At 46.0% G+C, this 23836-nt stretch overlaps 1 protein-coding gene across 4 annotated transcripts in view; it reads right to left on the bottom strand.

Annotated features, from left to right (window-relative positions):
* The window catches only part of PAX7 (paired box 7), a 100410-nt gene that overhangs the window by 24775 nt on the left and 51799 nt on the right, over positions 1-23836 (bottom strand). For all 4 annotated transcript variants that reach the window (XM_037380729.1, XM_037380728.1, XM_037380731.1 and 1 more), the window contains exons 6-7: positions 12058-12223; positions 11270-11469 (exon numbers count right to left, since the gene is read on the bottom strand). In XM_037380729.1, coding sequence (XP_037236626.1) covers positions 11270-11469; positions 12058-12223 — 366 coding nt within the window. The remainder of the gene's footprint in view (positions 1-11269; positions 11470-12057; positions 12224-23836) is intronic.

Genomic DNA, 23836 nt, shown 5'->3' with positions numbered 1-23836 from the left:
GTGCCTCCTGAGCCTTGCCGGCTGGGCTCGGCGTCTGTATCAGCTGGAGGAGCTTATGAGCCTCGTCTCCTCGGATTTAGACTGAAATTTTGATTTTCTGCCGCGCTCAGATAATGTGGAAATCCTGTTCCCCGATATTTACTGTTTATCAGTGCAGCACAGCGCAGTTCTGGGGGGAAGGGAATCTCTCCCTCCGTGTGTCCCCCCTCGCTCCCCTCCACCCCCTATCCTGCATGTTAATAGAGTTTGTCTTCCCAGCAAAAGCTGCAACAATAGCCTAATTACAGCTAGTGGAGGGGAAGGGGAACTCCCTGGCAAAGAGGCTCTGTGTTTCTGGGATGAACTCTGATCCCTGTCCCCATCACCTGAGCCAGCCAGAGCACAGGGCTGGTCCCTCAGCCTGTCAACCACCTGCCCCCCTCTAGGCCCACTCCTAAGCCAAGCTTTGTCATCTCAGGCAGATCCCAAGTCCCCTCCAGCTTTATGAAGTTGAGGATGGAGAAGTGCAGGAGCACGGTGAGCCATGCCATGTCTGCTTTCCTCCAGCTCCTCACCTGGATTAAGCAGTCCTGTCTTGCATGTCCAAGCCAGGTTGCCCTCAGCACAACGGTCTGAGGCCACTTCCCTGTCCCTTTCGCATTGTGTTTGTCCTGGAGGGATCCCATGTGTTTGGGGACGCCCCTGACAACCTGGCTGCAAGCACAGTCCCTTTCCAAGGCATGTATCCTGCTCCCCAATGTGCCAACCAACACGCACACCGAGTCCTGCATCCTCCAGTGAGGATTAGCATCACTGAGCCCTTGCAAACTCACTCCTGAAAGCAACCTGAAGGCAAGAAGGGAAAGGGGGGGGACACCTCCTTGCATGACATGAACTAGGCAAGAAAAATAAAACAATCATAAAAAATCTGGGGCTCAGCAGCAGGGGAACAGCTCTAAGGACCACTTAAGTGGCCAGTGGTGTATAATGCCTTGCTATTAATGAGGCCTGCTGCCGATCCCTAAAAGGATTGGTTATTGTCAGATAACATACGGGGCTTTCTCTCTCCCCTCCAGCCCCTTGCGGGGAAGGCAGGCATTTCCCTGTGGTTGGGATTGAGCTGAATAATGTCCTGGCCACCTGCAAAGGCATTGGGTTTTCTCTGCAACTGCATAATTAGAGGTAGCATTGGGGTAAGGTGGCAAGGTAGCACAGCATGTAGAAAGAAGGGAAAGAAAAATGGGAAAAAGAGGGTTTTTTTTAAAGAAAAAAAAAGGGTGGGGGAAAGAAATGGAAAGGGAGACAGGAAACATGATAAAGCTCAGCCAGGCGCTCTCTGCTCGGCTGTTCTCTGTGCAGCTTGGCTGTTGGCTGGCTCTTCTGGTTTAAAGTGACTCCGCTTCTTATGGAAACGGAGAGGCGGTATTAAAAAAAAAAAAAAAACCACCCAAGACACAGAGAGCTTCCTTATCTCATGGAGACAGTTGTCAGGAATCACTTTGACTGAGTCGTTTTGTCTCCATGCTTTTTTTCCGCTGTCAAGCAGGCCTCAGGACATGGATCAAAGGAGAGGCGCCGAGCGCTCGCTGAAACTTCTGATCCCTTCTCGGTACAGACGCACGAGTGGCAGACAGCTCTCCTCCACATCAAATGGAAGGAGAGAGGAGAGGGAGGAAGAAGGGAAGGGAGTGGAAGAAGGGAAGGGAGTGGGAGAAGAAAAGCTGGGAGAGACATAGAGAGAGGAGGCTGTGAGGGGCTCTCTCTGCCGCTCTGGATCTCGGGGGAAAGAGAGACAACAGCAGACTTTGCCTTCCCTCTTCCCCATTCCCCATCAGGAGCATCCCCCCGCCAGTGTCCCTCTGAAAGGGCAGCTGGAGGGATGTGTGGGGCATGCAGCAGCGCAAATATTCCCCCAGACAAACAGGTGAGCTCCCCACAGGGCCTACCTCAACCCAGGCTTGGCCCCACGTGTCGGTGGGTCCCAGACCAAGCATTGCACTGAAGACCTGTGGTGAGCAGCGTGGGCTGCTCAGACATCCCTATGTCGGCTCTGCACTGGCTTGGTGGGTGAATTCCTACCCCAAAACAACCCCCTTGGTGCCAGCCTTGCCTCTTTCCCTCTCTTAAACCAGTCCCTGTGATTTTCTTGTATCTGCTTGGCAAGCAGCTCCCTACCCTTTCCCCTACGTGGCTCACAATTCCCTTTCAGGTACTTATTCCCTGAAATAAGATCCCCCTCATCTTCAAACTGGATAGGCTTAAGGGCTGACTCCAGCTTAATGCAGCGAGCTAAGACCCTCCGCACCTTTGATCACTTTACTACTCACACACCCCAGACCCTGCTAGGATTTCTGATCTTCAGCCCCTGCTGTAAATTGATCTCGTGCACGCCTGTCTGATGGAGGCAAGAAGCAGCATCTTGCAGCAGGAGGCCTTGCTGCACCCAAGCCATCTTCCCTCACATCCACCACTGTGCGAGGGGGAAGCTCCCGTGCGGCATGCACCCCACAACCCGATAGCCCCCCATTAGTGCTCGGTTGCGCACGCAGCTGTATGCCCTCTCCTTTGCACTTCGCATGCTCCCTGTGCACTACAGAAGCCCCTGCGCAGCCCTGTAACCCCAAACTGCTCAATGACGTACTGCACAGCCATATGCTGCTCCCCTCTCCACACGCAGTGGATCAAGAGAGTTGGCAAGATGAACGCTCTGCAAGCTGATGCGGTACCCAAACTCCCTTCCATCTCACACAAAAGACCAGGGCAGCATCTTTTTAGGGTACATCTCCCCCATAAGCCTCTCCTGATGCTTCAGGACCTAATAGCTCTTCTGAGCAGTCCTCCAGAATGCTCCAGAGATGGATATAGCCCCCGCCACGTCCTCCCTGTCCTCTTAGTCCCAAAATGACCTGCTCACAACTTGCACCCCAGGATGATGCAACCTATCTGTCAGCAATCCCAGCAGCTGGCTGGCTTTGGGATGGGAGCGAATGTGGATTTCTGTTGTCGTTAGCACACAGATGATGAAGCAAACAGAAAATAAACTGTACAGAATAATGACCCCTTTCAAAATGCATCCATTAGCTCTGGGAAAGCTGGAGATCATGGCATATCCCCCTAAAATGATTGAGCAATGCACAATCTTGTGTCCATCTTCAGTGTGTAGTGTTCCCTGAGGTGGTGCAGGCTTGAGGCTTGCAAGGACAGCAATAGGCCCACGTACACCTGCGATACACTGTCCCACTCCCTTTCCCAGCATGGGATATCGGCTGTTCTGTCACACCCACTGAAGTTAAAACACTTTCCACAACCCTTCTTTGTGGGAAAAAAAAAAAAAATAGTGAGGCAGGTTGGGGTTAGTGCCTGATCCACTGCGAAGTATGTTGCTGTAGATTTTTCCTATCATAGATGGCTTTTCACAACCAGGGCACAGCTGGAGCACAGCTGTTACACCATTGCTCGATTTTAATAGGCACACACAACACATGGGCACACACACTGGTGTGCACACGCAGAATGTGCACGCAGAACATTGATGCCCTTGTGCACACAGGCGTGCGAGAGCACGCGTGCATGCCCCTGCCTCTGAATCCTAATTATTCCTTTTATTGCATTCCTCCCTTTTAAGCTTCCCCTCTATCTCACTTCCCTCATTCCAGGGCTGCCTTTCCCTGCTGCGGTCCCTTGATTCCTCTCACGGCTCAGCACCAGCTCCCTAGTCCCTGGGTTATTGCAGCTCTTCGAGCCATGCGGTGAAACACTCGCCTCTGAATGCCAGAGGTCGCTCAGAAATGCCAGTCACCAGGCTGGATGCTGCATTAATTGCTAATCTCTCATTTTCTCTATCCGCCCTGCCTGCCTTGTCTCGAGTTCCCTTATTTAATCATAAAGCAGGGCAAATCCTGCATTTGAATTCTCCAAGTCTGTGTCTCCTGGCCAAGTCCCTCTTACCCTCCATGGTGTAGAAAGGAGACAGGACCCAGAGGAGAGGTGCTTCAGCAGAGCTGAAAGCCCCACCAGTCCTGTCTGGATTTCAGCAGGAATTACAGCCCCTGCAATGCCTGTTCCATCCACCCTGCTTTGGCTTTGCTCCCACCACCCCATAAGTGGGTAGCAGGGTCTGGGTGGGAAGGGATATTTAAAGATTTATGGGTACAGATTTCCGTGTCTTAGTCCAGGGTATGTTAAATACATGCTCCCTGCTCCACCGTCTGGGGGCTTATCAGACACTTTCACACCTCCCTCCATTTCTTCTTCCTGCTGTCATCAGTCTCGTCATTCTCCTCAGGTGGTTTGTTTTTTTTTTTTTTCCTGTATTTCTTCTCCTGTTTTCTCCTTATTCCCCTTTCTCCCCAATTTGACTACTTCTGACATTTGAGTTTACAAATAGTGCAGTAGTACCACAGGGGCTGACCCTGGACCCATCAAAGGGAATGACAAAGCTCCTATCGAATTCAAGGCTCAGGAACCAACTATTTGCTCTGAAATCTTTCAGTGTTTCTAATATTTTAATATCACAGTAATATACATAGAGAACAATGTCTGGAGTGGAAATCACATAGGAATAAATGCAATCTGTGCCACCCAGAGCATTAGAGTTAGGGTTAAGGTAATAAGATTCTGGTTTAGTTGTTTCTAATCAGGTTTCAGTGGGACCAGAGCATCCAAATCCATCAAGGAAACTCATGAAACCTCAAGACTGACAGAAAGTGAATTGGCCCATCAGATATGAATTTCCCCCTTCCCACTCTACTCCTTTGTTCACAGAAACAGAGTCATTAGGAATCAGGGAAATAAATACGTATCTATTTTCACATGAGAAAAATGTTCCATTCTCCCCTTTTCCCGTTGCTGGGAGCAGAGGCGTCTAATTGACAAGAGCAGATGGGCTTTGTTTGGTTAAATAAAAAAAAAAAAAAGAAAGCAAGAAACTTTAGTGGAAAAACTACCAGCTTTCCTGGGACACATAGGTTAAAAGTTTAGAGAGATGGAGCTGCATTTGACACCAAGCGAGGGAAAACGCCAACGCAGTCTCAACAGAGCCAGTTTCTCCCAGAGAGAAACCCGGAGCTCCCATGCCCCCTTTCCATCCCCCTGGCAAAAAATGGACATGGATTTTAGCACATGTTCACCTCCTTCTCCAAAAATGCTGTGTGCAATCTGCCGCAAGGTCGTGGGGAGGCTGAAGACAGCTCACTGGGAAAGAAACAGGGTGCGAGGAATAATTGCAATGCTGAAAAGGGACAGCAGCCACTTTCTGAAGGGCAGACACTTCATTTGAGGGAATCATGGTCCTCTAGAGAGATGGGGCTGCAGGGGGAACGTGGAGGAGGCAGCATGGGGGGAAGAGGGCAGAAATGACATGAAAAAAACTGGAGTGGAAAAGGAGGGTAGGAGAAAGTGGAAAGAAAGAGGGAAAAGGGAGGTAAAGGAACCCAGGAGACAAGGTTAAAGAAAAGCCCTCGTGTGGGGTGGCACCCAAGAGCGTCAGAGGTTAAAGAATATTAGAAGAACATGTTCCTACACTAAGATAAGCCGGAGAAATGAATCCTTATCCGTCCAAAACCAACCCTTTAAAATTCGAGCGAGAGAAGGGTCTCCTTTCAGGGAAACGGGGAATCCTTAATGCTTCCTCCCTCAGCAACTGTAATGCCAGGATGTTCCCAATCTGCTTTGAGGGATGGAAAGATTAAGAATAATAAAAAAATTGCAATAAAATATGTGTGAACGAGGGGGTAATTGTGGACAAATGCAGCATTCAAATTCATTTTTCAGCTCTTTTACACACCATTTCAATCTTATTTTCTGCTTGTTAATGAGATCTTGTTGGTTGGGGTGGGCACGGCTGCCCAGTATCGCTTGGGTAATTGCACATAATTTTCTCTCTACTAGTGATTTGCATCAGATTTTTTTTTTCTAATTCTTTGCTATTTAAACCCCCTCCTCCCTTTCCCCCTCCCCCCCCAAATCTCATCCTCTCCTCCCCCTCTTTCTTCCCCTCCCCTTCTCCTGGCCCAGCAAGACTCATTTTGAATGCTTATTATAGGCACAGTGTCTCCGACAAAAAAAAAAAAAAAAAAAAAAAGAGAGAGAGAGAAAAAAAAAAGAGAAAGAAAAAGAAAAAAAAAGAACCAGACAGAAGGGATCCGTGTCACTGAAGGAAGGAGCGCTGTCTCGCTGGAGCCAGACACCGCAATGCCTGCTCCCCTCTCACCAGCTAACATCGTGTCCTTCCCAGTTGCCAGGTTTTCCCCCCAAAAAAGGGCTCAGCTGGCTCTTCTCATTCTTCTGCCAGGATCAGTGTGCCTCTGACAGGGATTCAGATGATCTCTAATCCCACCCCAACGAGGCTGAGGAAAACCTGATAACCTGGATGGTGGAAGAGAATGGAGCCCTGGGATGATGTCAGGAAAAACAGAATTGTGCTATGGTTGTACAGACTAAGAAGATCTCTGAGTTTAGAGTGTAAATTTGTTGGCAGAGCCTGACCTGTGCCTCAAGTGTCCCTCCAGGAACACTATCAAGAAATGGTGATAAACCAGAAATTGTAAAATTTGGCTCCAACCTTCAGATACTGCCACTACACTGGAAATGAATTTGCTCATGGAGTAAAAAAAAGCCAGCGAAAGCCCTGAGAAAATTAAAGCAACAAATACAAGATTGTGAACAAGTTTCTCTTGGCTCTTCATATTTCTGGAATTGTCTTAATCTCTGGGTGATCCTGTGGGTTTGTTAAAAGATTCAAAGGTCTCAGAAATAACATGTTATGAAAGTACAGAAACACCTGACTCTTAACTATATCTTAGTATGTTCTCCAGCTACACAGGGGCCACCTGCAACAAACTAATATTCTTTTGCTTTTGAAGAACCCCTTGCACAACTTGAACATGCTACAGGGAATGGTCAGACACATTTAAGATACAGACCTGGATCTAAAAAGGCTGCAGAAATTTTAGGAGGTGAAGCAGTGGGCAAAATGCTCCTAAAAACCACAAAGACATTTTAAAAGGCAGAAGAGATGTGCTAGTGATGAAAGCAGCCCAGAATACAGTATGGTGCTACTTCTTTGCCGTTTGAAAAGCACCCGGGGATCCTCCCATCATCACAAATGGCAGAGGCAGAGTCAAATGTGGCCCTCACTTTTCTCTTTATGTTGACTTGTAATGTACTGCTTAATTCACCTAATTTCCTCCCACCTCAGCCTGCACTGCAGCATACACATTTCTTGAAGGACTGTCAGATGCTCCTCAGGATGTAACGGGGCTTAATACTGAGATAAGCACTATTTTGTGCTATTTGTCACAAGCCTTATCCCAGCCACAGTGAGGGGCACTACTCAGCTAGCACAGGCCTGAACTTCAAAACCAAGAGATGCAAAGTTTGTTCTCGTTGACAGTGTGAAGCAGGAGCTAGCTGAGGAAGCCTTGGTGCCTGGCCTTGTCCTCATTGAGGTTGATAGGTATTCTCAGAGAAATGGGAAATGATTCCTATGTGGGATGAAAATGAGTTGGAAATATTTACAATGTATTTATGAGATCCCACCCACCCACACTTGTTTTTACAACCCACTCTTGTGAGAAAAGACGAGACAGAAGCTCCAGGGCTGGAAATCATACTCTGTATGACTGCTAACCAGTTACTCACTCTTCAAATTTAACTTTGCTTCAGGAGTCCACATCTTTGCTGAGTTTTGGCACAGGCATGACTGCCAGCCTGGAGGCAGTTATGAGCCACTGAGTCAGCCCAGCTGAATCTGTGACAGCTGCTGCTAACCCACACGACCTTTGGGGAGCAACGGCAACCTCACTGCTGCACATTCTGGCTCCCCAGTACTGAGCTACCTTCTGATCATCCATGACTGCTGCAGCCACCAAGTGCATCCTGACAGATGCAGGGTGACTCATCTGGCTGCAGCTGGCCAGCCTGTGAAGTTGACTTTCTCAAACAGGCAACAGTCAGAGCAAAATCTCTCTCTTAAAAAGGCTGCCCCAGCACAAACCCATCACAAATCACTGCTCTGGTTACCCTAAGGTCTCTCGCTAAGGTCTAGGAATGAGTATGACATGAAAGATCATGCCAGGTAGTGGTTTAATCACATGGGACTATCCATTGTACAACCAAGTTGGTGTTCTTTTATGAACTGTCACAAAAAACATCATCACGGGATGAAGTAGCTGAAGACAAAACCTCCCAGCTGACCTCTCACTCCTCAGGTCTGGAACAGAGGCAGGACAGCCTTGACACCGGGGAAAGCGCGTGGGAAATGCTTTGGGGATCCAGCAGCAGAGCTGGACAGGCACAAGGCTTCGTGTGCCTCAGGCTGGAAAACAAGCGAGAAATGGGCCATTTCCCAAGTGAAGGCTGGGTAAAACTTGCAGCGGTGTCTGCTCATTCTGTCAGGAGGGGGAGGACTAAAGTACGTGTGTGCGTGGGGGACTGAGCCCACAGTGGCCAAACGTAATCCCCTTTTCTCTGTTGTGAGAATGGAAATGCCACACTTCTCCTCTAGAATTTCAGCTGCCAGCACCGAGCCCGTCTGGTGGATTCTGGCTGGGACACCCAATCCTGGGGTAACTGGATAGCGTGCCGAGCGGCAGCAAATGCTGGGAGCTCTTGGCCAGGCTGGCCCCCACCTCCTTGTCTAAACTGCAAAGAAATCTCCCTCCTGCTGCTGCTAAGGGATGAAACCAGAGAACTGTCTGTTTGCAGCTCAGACAAACAGCCATCATTTTAAGTTCCCAATTTTTTTTTCCTGTCTCCTGAACTCCCTCCATTCCTGCAGTTGGTATTTACCCCTGCAGAGAGCAACCAGATACCGCAGATAGCTGTACAGGAGGATGAGAGGATTGAGGTGCAATGGGTTTTACCTGTAATGTCGGGGAATAGCTGCATTATGTACGGAGAAGCATCCCATACTGAGACCTCACAAAACTCTTAGCCACGCCAGTACATAAAAGAGGACATCTAAGAGTTCTCATGCGTGCTGTTAGGAGTATTTCGTGCATCCCTCCACTAGGAACAGCAGAGGGCTTAGGAAGGCAGGAAGGTAGCATGATAAGTAAATATAAAGCAGTCATAAAATAACCTGGGTTAGCCTTTCTATACACAAAAGAAATAGAAGAATTTATATGCTGATATCTTGGCCCTCACATGATTAAAAGCATTAGGAAAATGGGAATCTCCCCTTCTTGGGGGTGCAAAGCTGTCTTTTCTTCAGGTCTGCCAGATAATGTATCCTCTTTTTCCCGTACAAAGGGCTTATTGGCTCAGGACTCTATCTTCCCCTAGCCTGAGCCTGGGGGCAGGGTAATTTGGGATAGGGATAAGCATAGAAAAAGCGTTGGTCTGGTCATTTCAATGAGCCTCTGATTTAGTGAGCAGGACTAGTAAGTAGATGATGAAGCTACAGAAATGGAAATTGCATGATGGACTTGTATATGTCTACTGCTTGTGCAGCTTATCACACAGATCTCATCCTTAACTTATTCTATGGTGCTAAATTGCACTTGTGATAATCTGAATTAATCACGTGCCCTGGACCATCTAACCTGCAGTCTGCCTTTGAATTCCATACTATATGCCTATCTCCCAAGCCCAGTGCTATTAGAAATCCCTTGTCAGAAAGATGTCTCCCTATTTCCCCCACAAATTACACTGTTTGAGGCAATATTCAGCCTCATGCCAGTCACACTTTTACATTTTCCATCTCGTGACCATTCAAAGCTAGAAGTGGGATTTTTATACCATTTCAGAGAAGCTGCAAAATTTCCCTCTTTCCATTGACACTCAATGTGTGTTTTCACACTCGAGAGATCACGAGCTATTGGACCTTAAAATCTATATACCTCTCTGATGTCCCCGTTTATTGGACTCCTCTCTAAACAGTTGTAGCCTTTTCATTTCAGATGCCTACCTAATTTCTCCTTGTAGTTTCAAATTATTTTGCACTTCCTGTCTTAAATAGTGTTACTGGCCACTCTGAAACAACGGCTAAAGCACGCTTCATACGTCTCCATATATCACAAGTGACTGACAGCAAAAGTAAAATGCATTTGGTACCCCTTCAGGATGGCAGGCACCACCTGAATATGAGTCCTTGCTGTTAATTTTAAGCGTACAATACGTGCCTTGTTCCACTTAAAAGCAAATGTGCATTTGGAAAACAGATTACATCAGGTAAATCAAAGAGAAGGTTGAAGGCTTTATCTAATGAGGTGACAGAAAATTAGAATTCTTATCCCAGGACAGTGATAGAGAGTGGGCTGTATTCTCAGGTGGCATACATCCTGGCATCTCCACTGACTTCAGTGGAGCTCACTGGCCAGGAACGTAAGTCCGCTGCCATAACACACACATAGCACAGGCTCTGCTCTCTCTAGACCTGCTGGTGCTGGAGGTTTAACCTCTCTGCACTGCTGAGCCTTGCTTCTCTGTCACATGCAGCACTGAAAAGCAATGTACACAATTGGCAGCAATCTGATCAAACCTGGGACAGGGCACTTCAGAAGGCAGCTGCGCTGAGGCTTAGAGCACGGGTCCCAGAGTCAGGTCATGGGCGCTCTATTCTGAGCTCAGGCAGTGATTTTAAAATCAAGGATGTATTACATGGGGAGGCTGTGGCTGTTACCTGGTAAACTTAAAACACACGCCTGTGTGTGAAATATATCTTTTCCTCCTTTAAAGCTTACCTACACCTCTTATTCTGACCTTGTGGAAAGCATTAGCAGAGTTGTTTGCATGACAATTACTTTCTCAAAACTAAATCCTAGATCTACATCTCTGTGTTTTGAGGAAGCTCAGATCTGTGGCACTTTCACGTTCCAGACTTGGACAAGCTGGCTTCAGCTAATCTCTAAATGAGTTGCCCACAAATCATGGACTGCTTCAAAAGGGAGCCTGCAAAAAGCAACTAAAAAGGTCGAGCGTGCTGTCATTAGGCTAATATCCACACTCAAAGGGCCCACACCTGCACTAGAATTCTTTTGGAGGGCTGAGAAGACAAACACCAATGCTTTAGGTCCTGGTGTTTGTGATTACAGTGTGCTAACCCGAACATAGGAACTAACAGGATAAAAATGCTCTGGCAATACAGTGCTGAGCTCAGGATAGAGATACTGCTGATAAATTAACTAATTGCTTTAACTAGGCTGCCTCCAAGAATTTGTGACAATAACAATAACTCCCTTGTTAACCATAATACACTGTGATAGCCTGAAGCTTGCCCTGTTCTCAAAGGATCTGAACCAGCCAAATACTGTCAGCCAAAGAAAGAGAATGGAAACGGGTCACATACCTGTGGAGAGAGGCCATTGCTAACAGGATTCATGTGGTTGGCAGGAGCTGCTGCATTCATGAAACTGTCCGAGTAGCTGGAGAAGCTGTGTCGGGCCCCATAGGCAGAGCCGGTGTCAGCAGCGGCGGCTGCAGCAAGCCCTCCCTGGTGCATGGTGGATGGCGGCAGGGGCTGGGGTCTGTGTACAGTGCTTCCCCCATCTGTGGAGAGAGCATTCAGAGGTGAGCAGTGGTGGGGTGTTACAGCTGGGACTGTGCGAAGCACGGATTGATGGTATGCCTGTCCTGATCTCAGCTTCGGGGTCCCACCACCTCTGTGCTCCAGCTGAACACAAGCATATCATGTGACAGTACAAAATATGCAAACCTGGGATGAAATATCATCATTTTCTCTTAACAGACAGAATCCATAAATTCCTTTGTAAAAACCAAGGGCAAAGCCAACTGGAATTAGCAATACTCCTTCCCTGAACTCCACTATGGAGTTTTATCTAGAACAAGAGATCACCTACATGATACTCACTTTATAACGATCTGCTGCTCATCACTTTAAAGCTGAGCAGCACTACAGTCATGAGACAACATTGGTCCAGCAGAAAGGACCATGAGACAGAGGAGAAAACTGTGGAGTTTCCATTGACTTGAGGAAAAACCTGGTCTTCCCAACTAAAGAAAAACCACCTATATATTACAAGAGCCTCAGTGGGATGTCACAAATCAGAAAGCGAAGGGACAATGGGATGATGCAGGGCAAGAAAAGAGGAGCAGCGCAGGCAAATGGGTGCTCACCTTGGGAAATGGTGGTTGTTGGGTAGGTGGAGTCCGGCAGCTGGTACGGGGGGAGAGTCGGCATTCCTGTAGGCGGGAAGCCCCCCGGCAACAGGTGATTGAAAGCTGCAAGTTGGTTCGCTCCCGCTTGTTTGCGCCATCTCGCTCTTCGGTTGCTGAACCACACCTGATGGGGAGAGGAAAGACCACGTGTGAGCTCTGGGCTGCTGATGGAAACACACCTTGAATTACACCACTGGCCAAAAATAGGTTCAAGTTGCTGCCTGACACAGATTTTGCGAGTATTTGTCGCCATTCCTCAGTTTCCTTTCTCCCAAATGACAGTACTACTACAGCCCTGTCTCCTGGGTGAAGATACATGCGTTTAAAATTGTTACATACCGCTAAGAGCATGGGAGGGTGCTATCAGCCATAGCATGAGATGAAGAGGAATAATTTAGCCTGTGTATTCCGAGAGAGTCCATACTGAATAGATGCATTGCTACCACCTGGCCATTCTGCCTTGTTATCTGACAACTATGTGAATTATGCTGAAGGATTAAGTACCATAATAGCAACACGGCTGCACTGTTAGGAGGGATAAATAGACAGATTAGCATCATGGTTTCTATGTTAGACAAGCTAAATAGATAGAACCACACCGGAGGGAATACAGGGTTTTCTTAGCTTCTCTGTACTGCAGCAAATCACCGTTGTCTGTTGGCTAAGACACATTCTCCTTGCAAGAGGCACTGCAGTGTGCACTAGAATTGTACTGCAGCCAATTTAAATCTCTGTGCATTAAAATAAACCCAGTATTAATGCATGTGCAAAGCTGGGCTCATGTTTCCTACAGTGCTAGTTTACCTGTAAGACTCAAGGGGAGATTGTTCTAAATGTATTTGACTGCCCTGATGTGTTTTATCATGGGCAATCTCCCTTCTGCATAGTGGAAAGGGCTTCTCAAGCTGTCTCTTGGGCTTGGTTTACTTCATTTAATCAGAGAGGCTCTCAGGCCCGATCCCTGTTTGGGGTTCAGAAGTATGCGGATAAGCTTTCAAGCCAGATGAGAATGCAGCTGCTGGACTTTGTGAGGCCTAAAGGGCTAGAAAACACGATTAAATTTCACAGCAACAAGAAAAAATGGAGCAAAAATCAAGAGTGTAAAGCATTTGGGGGGAAAAATATCCTCCATCAGGCTTCCAAGCTGCTCAATGTCAGGTCAGAAGCTGGGGTTACAAGGGTTTGAGGCACTACAGTCCAAACTGTCCCCACATCTTGTGAACCAAAACAAAAGTCTCTTCCCTAGATACATCAGAACTTTAGTCTGATGCACCTTGCACTTCAGACATGATCCAAATCTCCAAGTGGGTATCCTTCTCTGGCCTTTAAATTGAGTTTCCCTGTAAAAGGTCACTTGTTAGTTTGCCTTTTTCTTATTGGCACCTGTGGGTGCATACAATTCACTTGGCACGACAAGGCAGCAAGGCAGCATGTTTTCGCTGAGGACTGCTTCTTTAATGGAGTGTTGGCTCTCAGTCCACATGCACTAAAGTGTGCTTGCCACAAAAATGAGCACGCACTGAGCTTCACACACAGATTTCTGTGAGGTTCTCTGCATCACAGCCTATTATTGCTCTTTCGATGTGTTACTCATCTACTAGTGTGCTGTGGAAACAGTTTGATTAAAACCTGCTAATCATAGCTCTGTGTGACCTGCTGGCAGTGGCTAGGAAGGACCTAGCCCTGCAGAGTCCTTCACTTCACGCTGTTATTTACATCCATGTACAGTGAAAACAAAAAAAGCCCAGTTTTCTTTGGAAGAGTTGGTCTAAATTAAGCCCCCTGAAATGTATACAGTGCTGATGTCAGGTCCTTGGCACCAAACACATCTTTTTACAGACCTCTTCCTACTGCACTACTGGCTGAAGCAGCATAACCTCTTAGCACCTTCCAAAAGCGTGACAGAAATAGGTCAGCTTACATCCGATCTGCATTGATCAACAAAGTCCATGCAGGTCAGAGTCTCTGTGTCCATTTTTGGCACCAAGAGTTGCTAGCAAAATCTAGGACAGAGTTAAGGAGAGAGAAATGAATGAACGTTAAGGTCTGTAGCACTTCACAACTCTTATACAATCCTATCCGTGGCACAGTTTCTAGGAGCAATGAGCAACACAACTTAATAAATAACTTTTTGTTTGCTCTGGTCACGCAAACTGGACAGTCCTGTCTCTTTCTCATGCATGCAAGTATGTGTAATTCATGCCTTGAATTAGGGATACAGAGCTTGGCTCCTCCTCTCATATAATTTGCTTCCACTTTCACACTTAAGGTCATAAAAACTGTCTGAATATTTCTGTTAGCTGAACATAAGGAGATAAATAAACCTCCTCTCTCCAGAGAAAGGCCCAGTCCCAGGCTGGAAGAGGTTTCACTCCAAAAAAAAAGGATCTCAGTGCTGAGAAGGACATATAAAATTCAAACACCTGAAGGGAAAACATAACCAAGCAGCTATGAATGCAGGAATCAAAAGGGAAAGAAAAATTGAAATTGAACTCCAAGAATGTAAAAGCCACTCTAGTGATTTCTGACACACTTCTGACATCGCAAAGGGTGGGAAAGTTCTTTTTTTATAACCAAGAGCCAGATGCTGGCAAATCCACTCAGGATTAGAAGTTCAGAAGAAACATGTGGAGCAAGATGCTCTAGTACGGGACACGTTTCTCCAACATCCCCGCAAGCACTCAGCTCCCTTGTGGTGGTTTGTCAGTTGGCTTGGCTAACATATGATCAAAACAACTTCGAAAATATTTCTGTTGTCTTATGTTACACCACGTGAGGTTGTTGCTGTCCATACACCAACATACACGTTTGCATCTGTTGTTCAGAATTAAAGTTCACACATGCATGTATGACTCCTCCTGTCTTGCTTCTCCACATCCAGTTAACGGTGTGTAGTTCCTTTATTTTTTAGAGGGAGATAAAAGGATGCTCTGGATCCTTTTAAATCCAGGTAGGGTTGACCAAAAAGGCCTGTGCATTGGCTGTTCTTGGGGTGTCTTGGTCTACAATGGGCACGTGAAGAAAAGAAAGCTAACTTTCAAGACAGTGGACTCCCACCAGAGAAAGTCAGTCAGTTCTTAATTATGCTACGGGCACCTTCTGTGACTTCAGGAAAGCTACTGCTTTTCTGATTTGAAGTCAGTGGAAGCATGGCTGCATTCGACAAATTTTGCTCCTTGCACAACACGGGTATCAGATCACCACCTCTAAATGGAGGATAAAAACCATTTTCCTACATTTTGGTTTATTTCAGCAATCAGCCATCTAAGATAAGAGGCTCTCTTTAACTGCCAGTAGGCACCATGCCCAGCACAGCAAGATCCCTATCTTGGCTGAAGCATCGTATCAAAACAAATAATAAACGATAATAATAGTAAATACACATACACCAATAAAATTCACAACTACATGCTTAAATGTAGCGCTTCCTAACAGAGACTGGCTGGAGAATCCAGCCACAAATACACTGAAACCTTCCACAAAGAAACTGATAGGATTTATCTTCCCGTGCAGAGGAAGGGACATTTCATGGCCCAAACAGGTTGATTCTACCCCTTATTTATCACCCACAGAAAAAAAGAAGATACATTCCAGCTAATGACGTTAGCAATTCTTTCCCTTCCCCCGCCTTAAAGGTGGCTCAGGCCTTTATGCTTATAAATCATTTTATTGGTAGTTAAAATATAGAGGCTAGAGAATCTAACTGTAATGCGAGGTGTACTTCAAAGGGAACCTGCTTTCATTTCACAACAGTTAAGGTTTTATCAGCCAGTAAAGATTCCCCCCACCAGAGGATCCTGTTACACCATGTTAAGCCTGGGGTGAAGGCTACGGCTGCTAAAACCAGACTGGTGGGAAGAAGATGAGGAAGAGGAGGAAGTTCTGAAGCTGCTGGTCTGCCTGTGGAGACATTGCTCTAGATGCTGCAGGGACTGGGTCACACGATTGTGGTTTTATGCTGGGAGAAATGTAGCCAGCACTTGGGAAAATGGCTGTGTGAAGAACCCAACAGCAGAAAAAAGGCATGTCAGAAACCTCTGCTTTTTCTTAAAAAGACAGGTTCTTCATGATTATTTCTCTGTGCATAGCAAAAAGATCCTGTGCTATGTAAATGTGCTGCTTTCCAAGGGTATGGCAGTGTAATACAGGCCACTGAAGACAACTGTTTGTACCTCCTAACGACATTTGAGGGGTTTGTCCCTGTGAATTGCCTTCCAAAGAACGTGTTAAGAAGATGGAAGATGCATTCTAGAAACTGCTCAGCTCTGCTGAGGGAAAGTGGATAGATACAGGAATTCCCTCATGGAAAATAACTCAAAAGAAGATATCCAAGCGGGTTTTCCATGTTCTAGTCATGCCTATCATCCAGGTAAGACCAGAGTCACACACCATGCCACGTGCACCTTGCTCAGTAAGCGAGTATGCTGCTACAAAGAACCTGAACACTAAGATGTTCACCGCAGAGGAGCATCACTCCATCTGGTACCTTCACCATCCCCTTCCCAGATGGGAGAGGCAGGCATGGTGAGATTTAAGAAACCTCTCCAATTCATCACTGTCTGCCTTGCAGAACCAGCTGATTTCAGAAGAGCCCATCCTCCCGGCCAGATTGGGTTTGGGGCAAAGGTTAGCACTGGTTCTTATTTAACCTGAACGCCTGCACCCAACCCTGCCAAGGGCCAGCTCGAGATGTCCCAGCCACTTGTTCTCAACCAGCAGAGCAGCAGGGAAGGGCTGCAGAGACAGCTGCCTGCCAGGATGGGGCTGGACTGAATTATCCCTGCAGCCTCTGAGATGTGGGTCAGCTCCCACAATTTGTCAGACAAGGAGAGGAAAGGAAGGTCAAAAAGAGCCTCCTGTGGGAAAGAAAGCCTGTTGTGTTCCTGCTCAGCCTAATCAGGACTCGATGTTGGAGAAAGATAGATGGGATAAATGAGCTCATAAATGGAAACAGGGATGGAAAAGCCAAGTCATGCCTTTGCTCTCCTGCAGAATGGAAGAGATGCAACATGTGTTTGCTTTCACAGGCCCAAGAGGTTGCAGAAACCAGGTGGAAAAGTGTCATGTGGCCATTTATGGCCCAAGCACACCAAAAAAATTCCACCAAAGTCAGAGGAGGTCTCTTCCCAGGTTGCACAGAGGCAACTCTGCCAGATCAGGTGCTCTCCACGTTCTCCTTTGAAACAGAGTAGATCCCTGCAGTGCCGTGCCTTGTCCACACTAGCTATAAATGCTGCAAACCCCCGGCTTCCCAGGAGGCTGATGCAGAAGGTTTGTAGAGAGGAACTCTAGCAGCAACAGTGATGAGAAACCAGGGATCATTATTGCTCCACCTGAACGCCTCCTTTCAGGTGGTGCTGAGAGGCAGCCCTCCCAGACTGGAAAGGGTTGAGGCGTTACAGTGAGATGGGATCCTGTAAGTCTGCACAACAGCTGAGTGATGATTACACTTCCTCTGCCAGGTGCTCAGGAGTGCAAACAACACCCATCAGAGACATATAGGCATCGTTGAGGCTACTAAGGTAATTCTTTCCAGAACAAGAGAAAAAGCCCAGGAGAGTGCGCGGATTTTTATCTGCCTGTGCAGGGATACGGCTGTACCTAGTGACACTGCCTACAAACGCTGAGCCCCTGTCACTTGTGGGTGATATGGTTAAGATAAATATTAAACAAGGTTAGTGGAGCAGAACAAATGACTTTTCACAAATGAGATTATCCAATGAATTTAGCCTATATTTCCCCTGGCATATCCCAGCTCCTGAAGGTGTTAGCTACTTATAACAATCTATTGAAGAATTTCAACAGTTTGTGGTATGTGGATTTTTTTTTTTTTTGCAAAGCACTTTTTTTTTAAACCATTGTTAGCAGTGAAATATTTGTAACATTGATTACTTTTGCCACATTCTTTATCTTTGAATTAATCATGTCACAAACACTTCCTCAAGCAGAAGGCCATCTCTACCTTTAAATGATCATCACAGCATGAACACTTTGTAACTACTAATAAATTTCAGACTCTAGACAGGAAAGCAGGCAGACAGACCTGTCCACTTTCTGACTGAGACAGACTAAACCCAGGTTTGCACTCGTGGCTTCACAGCTCCAAGCCCAACCCTGTTCAGTAATGCAGCTTTACCACTTACTGTAATATAAGTTAATAATATTTACAAATCTTAAAAAAAATATTATTGTTGATTGAAATAGCTATTGGATACTGAGTGATTGTTTGCAAAGGTTACGTTTTCCACCTCTACATTTTGCAAACTGTGCTTCTCGGTGATTATTCCAGCTGTCAGAGGAAATTCTATTAAAATAAAATTTGAAATAAAACACCTGTTTTACTTACCTGTTTATCTCTTTATAAACCCTATGTCTGAGGATGAATGGGACTTGTGGAAACTGAAAGACATTAGGATGAGTTCACTGCTGTCAGAAAGCAGCTGCAAGGTAGTGTATTTTATGAAGTGCTTTCTCTCCACTTGAACACTTGCTTCTTAGATGGCCAAGTCTTTATGGTGTTAAGAGTTGCATTTAAACATTTTGAAACAGGCTTTGATGTTCACACCTCACAGAGGTGAATGAGATGTTGGAGAGTAGATTTCCCGCTGCTGTTGTTTGGCTAGAGATAGGCTGGGCTTTAGCAGCAAATCAGCAGCACATCAATTCCTGCTATCAAGATTTTCTTTGCAAGAGAAAAAGCTATGAGCTTTTAAAAACGGCTTAAGCACTACAGGGAAGTGGCTCAAAGATTAAAACACCCTGGCAAACCCTCCTCCTGATTATTATAAACATTTTCCATTGTTGACCAAACAGAATCTATTTAACCGGTGTCCCAGTAAACAGCAAGCCTCCTTAGCTAGGGAGATTGAGAACAGAGGAGAGCCACGCATGCTGGCTGCTCAAAGCAACGGCACACTTGCTCACTTTACTGGGCACACACTGAGTGGTAGCTCTACTAGAATGAGAGGTTCAGCACAAGGCATACGAGCCAAGTGTATGAGAAATATTTTGGTCCATGCCCTCACTGGACTGGAAATTTTCTGATAAAGATTATTCTCGCTAAACCTCTGGGAGGCCCTATTTGTTTTTAACACAATGGAACAGACACTCCGCTGCTATAAATCAGTGCAACTTCACTGACTTCCATTTAGACCAGCTAAGTGTGCAGTGTTAGACACAACTGCTTCATCCAGGGAACTGGGATCTCGTTCATTGCTTTGGCCTCTGGGCCCTCTGTCCTTTGTAAGGAAATCAAATCATTACCACATTGTGTAGGGGATCCCTTTTTCAGCTTGTGACCATGAGGCTGGCAGCTCTGCTCCTTGGTCCAAAGCGGACCAACAAAAGCAGAATAGGACAAACAATCGAAAAAAGTCAGATCCAGGTTTTGCATCTCAATGCAAAAATCCACAATTTTATCTAAAAAAGCATGTTTTACTGAACTGAATGGATTCCTCCACCTGCAGAAGCCAGCCAGTTCAAACGAGCACTTTCTGTCAAAATTCCCCCATTTGTTTCATACAGATTCCCTGCCCCACACGTACAAAACAAGCTAGTCTTGCCAAATTATGCTGCAAGTCCTGAAGTTTATATTCATTCCTGTTGATTTCAACCAATGCTTTGCCAGAAGGACTACAGGATTAGGCTTATCATTTTCATCTTCAGTAAAGTATAATATACTTATAACGAAATAGCGCTGACTCTCTCCAGCAAGATGCCCTCAGGCTTACATAGCTGGGACTATGTCCTCTGTCACTGGGACATTTTTATTTCCAAGGGGGCTGGTTACTGTAATTCTACTACAAATACCAAAAGTGCTGATGTTTTTCTGAGCAAACCCTTAGATACGGACATAGGACGTGCTTGCAATTTTAAGAGATCATCTCCGGCTTTTCCAAAGTTCAGGTGGAAAAAGACTTGCCACTGCAGTTTGGATACCTGGTAATTTACTTTACGGTTCAGTTCTGTTCATTTTTTATGTGACTAGTAGGTGGACTGAGGACTTACTTGGAGCATGTTAGCTGAGGCAAGTATGCAATGGGTTACTCTTTTCCTTAATCCAATTGCATTTCTCTTTCTAATTCAGGCTGGAGAGATGTGAAAGAACAGCAGCGATTCGATTCGTGAGACCTCAAGCACTGATTTGCTAAGCAAACAGAAAGCAACGTTACAAGCCTGCAGCCAACCTCTCTCTCTCATCAGCCACATCCTTCTGCAGCAAGATCTCCATGAGACATGAGGGGGAAGTGCCTGGACCCTCCTCATCATCTCAGCTGCATTCAGCCCTCGCTGGCTTTACCCTGGGGAGCCACTTCTTTAAAGCTGGCTGGAACAGCGCGCTACCCTCGTCCCGACCTCTCCCAGGAGCTGGATGCTGCTTGGCATCACACCACCAGTCCCTCGACGTGCCTGGGCACACGCACCGGCAGCACCACCACAGTTCTCACGGACCGGCTGCCGCAGTGCCAGGGGCTGTTCTCACTGTGGGCCCTCTATCTGGACACTGCGGTGTGCGAGAGCACGGGCTGGCCCTGTGCCTTGGAAAACGAGCGTGCCAAGCCAACCTCTGCCAACGAGAGCCCCAACTGCCGGCTCCTCTGCTCTGCCTCTCGGTGACCCAGCTGCTGCCAAAAACACAGGGCAGCTGTTGTGTCATAACCTCATCACAGCCCTCTTCACGAGAAATGTAAACTAGTCAGACCCTCAGGAAGAAAGAAAACATTCTCAGCTGACCTTAAAGGCAGGGGGGTTGCCTCAGAAGAGCCAGTTTGGACACATCTGAAAGAGTTTGGGAAGCAAAACACCAGGCAAACAGCATTAGGCTCCAGCAGTTTTGCATGACTCTGGTTAATGCGTAGAGCCAAGGGAAGACCTGCTTGCCACCGTATCGTCCCTTCGCATAACACCTTCATCTTCAAAAAGCACCATCCCAAGGAACAGGGCAGACAGCTGGTGAAGGGGCACTGCAGTCTCCACTAGCACACCACAGAGATGTTTGAGAAGTTCCTGAAAAATCCATGTATTTTCTAGAAGCTAGATTGCAGAGTACTGCTGGGTAAACGGTGGTTTTCAGCTTCTTTGCACTGAGAACAGAACTGCTTTGTGAAAATTTTCAAGCAAAATTGAATGGAATTTCTTTTCTGGTGCTCCACTTGGCATGTCCAAGCCACTGCAGCACGATCTAGAATATGGCTGTTTGTTTACTACAGTTTGAAACTGTCATAAAATACAGATTATGTGAGTAGCCTAGAAATGCACCAAGATTTCAGAGACAGAATTGCTCTGAGCCTTTTTATTAAATGAAACATCCATTTTCTCCCAGGCAGAAATCACAATGGTATCCATCATAAAAATGATCAATAAAGCACTGGGTTGCGACTCCTGCTGTCTAGTTTAATTTTGTTATTGAAATAACGGTTTCTCAGTGCACAGAATTTCCTGGGGATTAATAACAGACATCAGCATCACAACGCACCCACCCCTTCACGCTTATTTATTTCCAGAAAGCACCCACTGCCCAGACCATAGGAACCAGGATTAATGTACTTGCTAGCAGTATGCGTGCTTGTACCCAGCTGCCTGTGGTATGACCATCTGAATCATCCGCAGGTGATGATGAGAAGCAAAAGCTGCCATCTATTTTTTGGGAACAATCTTGGTAGATTTCTGGGAATGTTTGTTAAGATAATGCTTAGGAGCCTGCCACATCTGCCTCATTATAGCACCAGAAAAACCAGAGATGGGCTGCTTGCGTTGGAACCTACACACCACAGTCTATTCGTGAAAAATATTTCCAGTGCACAAATTTCTAAGTGACTTGAGATTGCAGTGCTGACCTGAGGACAATTTGGGCATATGCACTGCTTTGTTTTACCTTATATTTCTGCTGGTATTGTTCAAGACAAAAATGGAAATAAGAACCGAGGTTTGTTGCTAACTAGCCTTAAATATGCAATACATTTGTGCAAACAGATCCACTAATGGGATTGTCCAGCAAAAGGATTAGTTTCAACTCCCTAGACCCATGACTGATGTACCTGGTGTCTCTTGATATTAACATTGCTTTGAGAAGTCCCTTCTACACCTAGACAAGAATTTCTGGCAAAACTGTTTTCTTATTGAAAAACACTGTACTGACAAAGCTAAACTGTTCATGGGAAAAGGGTTGCTCTGAAAACTGTCCCTTCTCTAGAAATGCCAGGGTGAAAAGTTTCAAAATTATCACGGAATCCCATTTAGTGGGTTTTTTCCATATAAAAACTTTGACATCATCAGCTAGATAATTGCAAAAACTGGTGTATAAACCAAAAATATATTCAGGATTAAAATCAAAGCTTCCATTAAATTAGCTAAGTGAACTGCTTAGCTGTTAGACTTAATTTTTAAATCCATGAACACTTGGCATTCAACAGCTTGTTTTCTGGAAGGCTGGAAATGGGAACTTGCAGATGGGCAAGAATTTGTTCAGCACTGGACGATTAGTGTGGACATATGAGTCAAGACATTGCCTTGCACAAAAACAAGTCAGTGGGAATTTCCACTGGTGGCCTCACTGGGCATGGATTTGGCACTGTAATCCTGATCCTTCCGGAAATCCATGGCTGTCTTGTCCCTGGCTATGCTCAATTTGGGATTAACCTTTTAATGGCTCATACTTTGGGGCGTGTTGAAGTCTGAAAGCTGGAATCCTGCTTCTCAACCACACAAACACCACAGTAACCTTGCTAAAATATTGCTCACCCTCCCGTGATCTTCCTAGCAGATGAGAAACCAGAGCCTGGAACTGCTCCCCACCACCACCCCCTCCTGTTGTTCAGCTTGTGAATTTTATTAGCTGTCAACATGTCAAACTTCCACTTAGCTGGACAGCTGCATGACCAGCCAGACTCTGAGGCCTGACAATAAAGTTTAACAGAGCTATCAGCTTTTCACGTGGAAGAAATTATGGTATGTGAATACTCAGGTATCAGAATGAATGGGACTTAGGTAAGTTCACCTTTGACGTGGTAAAGCAAGGAGAGGTGAGGAGAGGAAGCAAAGAGACAGACAGGCCCATTTATTTTTGTTCAGTGCTTGTACAGTGATTGTCAAAATGGGATTCTAGAGCAGGAATGTTGTGTATGTGATACAGTAAGAAAGCCTGATAGCAACACCCAAGCCGTGATTCAGAGACTTGGGTGCGATCTGGGGATTATTCAGCTACAGCTGCACAGCAGACAAGGGGCACCGAGATCCAGAAGACAGATGAAGCAATGACCAGACATCAAGGAGCAGTGAAGGTGGCTCTCAAATCTCTTTTGTGACTATGGGTCACAAAGTACTTTTCATATGTCTGCCTCCCATTTTACATGTTAACATGATAAGCTTTTGGGGACAAGATAAACAGGTAGTTGTTGGCATGGACCTTAACACCCAGAATCCCTAATCTCAGCTGTCCTTATTGTTATTACAGCCACCTTCAATCCAAAGCACGTCTCCTGGCCTTAACAACTCTGTTGAAACAGGAGTAAGACTAAAAGGTGGTAGAAGATTCCCTGCTGGATGGGTGCATGTGTGGATGTGTGTGTGTGTGGTGCTTTTCTTTTTTTCCACAAGAACTTGATTGACTAATGTTTGTAGATCCTGAGAGCCAGTAAAAGATCTGCTCTGATATCCAGAAAATTTTACAAGGGGCGGCAGGCTTAAAAGTGGTGGGAAGAAGCTGACTCTGCCAGGATGTCGGAATGAGAAAGCCATC

Source organism: Falco rusticolus, chromosome 3 (assembly GCF_015220075.1).
Source record: "Falco rusticolus isolate bFalRus1 chromosome 3, bFalRus1.pri, whole genome shotgun sequence".
Taxonomy (NCBI): domain Eukaryota; kingdom Metazoa; phylum Chordata; class Aves; order Falconiformes; family Falconidae; genus Falco; species Falco rusticolus.
This window is presented reverse-complemented; position numbering and strand designations above follow the sequence as displayed.